Here is a 3,571-nt window from a genome sequence, read left to right on the forward strand (position 1 = left end):
GCTGGCCTGGAACTGCTATGTAGACCAGGCTGGCCTTGAACTCACAGAGATTCGCCTGCCTCTGCCTCCCGAGTGCTGGGATTAAAGGCGTGCGCCTTTTAAAAGGAAATTTCCAAAACATAATATGTTTGTAATATAGATAAACAAGTGAACACAGTAACTCTTTCCCTTTGCTTTCATTTTAGAATTCTTTATTATAGATCTTAATTTTAATGTAATTCTTAACAACTGACTACAAAATGTATACTAATAATTATTGTGAATATGTTAAACTTTAAAATTAGTGTTCTGAAATTTAAATATCAATGCCAAAAGATAGAAACATTGATTTAGACAAGAACCAGAAATTTACCAACAGATTAAAAGAAACCAGACACATTTAAAGCTGAAACATCGTTGCCAATGAGAACAGTTACAGATTGCTACTGAAAATGTCCACTGTCTTTTCAAAAAATCCAACTCAGTGCGTCTGTTATGATAGGTTACATAGGAGCAAATGGATGACAGAGCTGATGGAAGATGAGAGTGGATGCAGCAGCCCTGCAGGAGTCCAGTGCTCTGCTCTGAGCTGTGTGCGCTGACGTTCCTTCTATGCAGAGCTTTCTGCTGAAGCCTCAGGGCTGGCTGCTTCCCTCTGGTGCTTCCTTTCACTCTCTCAAGGCTAGCTCTGTGTGAAGAATCTGCTTTCTCACTGATTCTTGAGCCTTTGTCAGCACTCGAGGCCTTATTTAGATAAGTGTATTCCTTTAATATATAGGATGGAGGGCCTTTGCCAAGCTTCCTAAAAGTATTCTGTTTTTAATTAAATGATTTATTTTATTTAATTATATGTGTGTCTATGTGTGGGTATATGCACATGAGTGTAGTGTCCCTGGAGGACAGAACAGGGCTTTGGATTCTCTGGAGCTGGAGTTTCGAGTTGTGAGCTTTCTGACATGGGTGCTGGGAACCAAACTCAAGTCTTCTGAAAGAGGAGCCAGCGTTCCATTTTTCTGTTTTTTTTTTTTTTTTCTTTCTCATTCTTTTTCCTTCTCCATACTTAGAGTAGATCTATAAATTGATACCCTCTAATAATTTCGGTAACTTTTATGTACTTTGTTAAGTGTTCATAGATCTTTTTCCCAATAGGGAAAAACAAAGAAGAAAGGAAAAGTGTGACCATTAATGTAATGAATGGCTTTGACATGATCTTCCCTAATAAGGCAGATCACATGATTCTATATGCTGAGGTACCATCAGTTGTCTTGAGGCAGACCCAGAGTGCCTGTGTGACCGGCCAGGTGAACAACAAATGAGACAGACTATATTTGCCGAACTACTTTTACTGTTTGAAATTAATCTGGTACATATATTGCCCCTTAATAAAAACAAGTGCAGTTTTAAAGAAAAGAATAATTGAGTACAAAAATTCAGTCAGGGCGGTGGGTGTGCCTCAGTATACAGTGTCTAATTTTCATGATGCCATTCATCACATCTTCAGAACCACAAAAACAAATTAAAAAAATGAAGTAATCAGACACTCCAATTTTTCTCTTTTCCTGATTCAGGGATCCAACATTACTGATACCTGCACTGAGATGCTGATGTGTGGAGTGTTACTGAAAATTTCTTCTGGAAATATTCAGGAACGGGTGTTTTTTCTTTTCGATAATCTTTTGGTGTACTGCAAAAGGAAACACAGGTAAGGCCATAAAGAAGTCACACTTCTTGTGGTGGTTTGAAGAAGAAATGTCTGCCATAGGCTCATGTATTTGAGCCCTTGGCTCCCAGCTGGTGATGCAAAGGTTTAGGATGTGTGGCCTTGCTTTAGAAAGCATGTCACTCACTGGGAATGGGCTGTGAGAGTTCATAGCCTGGTCCCATTGCCAATCTCTTCTCTCTCTCTCTCTCTCTCTCTCTCTCTCTCTCTCTCTCTTCCCCCCCATCCTTGTGTGTGCTTAAAGATGTGAGCTCTCAGCTTTTTCTTGGGCTATGTCCTGCTGTGCTTCTCCCCCATGATTGACATTTAGTCCCCTGGACCCATGCCCAAATAAATTTGGTTCTATACTTTGCCTAGTTCATGATATTTTATCACAGCATCAGAAAAGTAACTAAGACACATCAGAATTATTTTTCCTATCTCTTAGGTTCCTCTTATTCCTTGAAGCATCCCAGAACTCATCACCTCACCTGCAAACTGCTCCACAGTTCCATCCTACCCTGCCTGCTTTCTTTATCTGCTTGATAACCCTGAATGACATGGCACTCTTCTTTTGTGACACCTTCCTCCATGGCATTTGTGGCGTGGGGGGGGCATAGAAGGGGTGGGCAGGTTGGTGTGTTCTTGTTTCCCAATTCTGGTTCTGAAGCATTTCCTCTTCCACCCGCATGAGTCCTAGCAATGTGATTCATCAGTCTTTTCCACACACCGTTTACAGAGCACACTGCTTCTCTGCTGCACACAGATTCCATGATTGCTTTAGCTCCTAGATCTTTCTTTCCTTCAGTCCCACTCTTGTCACTAAGGGGGTGGGAGAAGGTTTCAAAATTCATGTAGACGATTTGTCTAGAACTTTGGGCCCATGGTCTCTTTCCCTGAGATGATCCTTCACCAGTCCTATGTCTGTGCTTGAAGCTTGTGAACACAGCAGTTATGAACTTGTAATCCACATTTTAACCATCCCAATCTGAATGCATATATCGCATCAACCATACAGGATTTACAAAGTTAATATCAGCGTGTAAATGCTGGTATGATGTGGTCTTATGGTCTTAATTGTTAAATAAATTAACTAAAAAAATTTATAAAAGTAAAGTCTTATTGTGTGCAAAGAATATCTTGAATGTGCAAGGTGGACCACACAGTGGCTAGAAATGGGAATAACTAAATAGACTGATGTGCCCATTTCTTTCTGGATTAGAGAAGCCCTTGTGAATGTACCATCTTTTTCTTCAAATTAGAATGTATTTCATTTACACGTTTCACCTTAACATAGACCTTTAAAGATCTAGAGATACTTTGGATAGTAGAGTAAACTGAACCTCCTTCAAAGTCCCATAATGTTGTAATTACAAATTCCAAGGAAGCGATGCATTCCTTTTGGTTCTTGGGTTTCATTTTTTAAAATAAAAAATATATATATATATCAGTGTTATGCTGGGCCTGTGGAGGTCAGAAGAGGGTGTTGGATCTGATCCCCTGGACCTGGAGTCATGTGGATGCTGGGACCTGAAACTCGATACTCTGCAAGAGCAATAGTAGCTCTTAACAGCTGAGCCATCTCTCCTTCTTTTAAAAGTAGTGTCAAGGCTGGAGAGATGGCTCAGTGGTTAAGAGCATTGACTGCTCTTGCAGAGGACCCTGGTTCAATTCCCAGCACCCACATGACAGCGACAAACTGTCCTTAACTCCAGTTCCAGGGGAATCCGACGCCCTCTTCTGACCTCTGTGGCATTGCATGACATGGGTGCACTCACATACACGCAGGCAATACACTCATACACATAAAAATAATAACTAAAATATTTAAAAAATAAAAGTGCCGGGCATGGTGGCACACGCCTTTAATCCCAGCACTGGGGAGGCAGAGGC

At 40.8% G+C, this 3,571-nt stretch overlaps 1 protein-coding gene across 6 annotated transcripts in view; it reads left to right on the plus strand.

The window, feature by feature from the left end:
• Prex2 (phosphatidylinositol-3,4,5-trisphosphate dependent Rac exchange factor 2) overlaps positions 1–3,571 on the plus strand; it is a 308,733-nt gene that overhangs the window by 92,358 nt on the left and 212,804 nt on the right. For 5 of the 6 annotated variants that reach the window (XM_029556999.1, XM_029557000.1, XM_008854785.3 and 2 more), the window contains one exon: positions 1,548–1,681. In XM_029556999.1, the coding sequence (XP_029412859.1) occupies positions 1,548–1,681 (134 nt within the window). Of the gene's footprint in view, positions 1–1,547; positions 1,682–3,571 lie in introns of those variants that run through there. The other variant, XM_029557002.1, reaches the window with a different exon arrangement.

This window comes from Nannospalax galili, unplaced genomic scaffold, assembly GCF_000622305.1.
Source record: "Nannospalax galili isolate Female #2095 unplaced genomic scaffold, S.galili_v1.0 scaffold247, whole genome shotgun sequence".
Classification (NCBI taxonomy): domain Eukaryota; kingdom Metazoa; phylum Chordata; class Mammalia; order Rodentia; family Spalacidae; genus Nannospalax; species Nannospalax galili.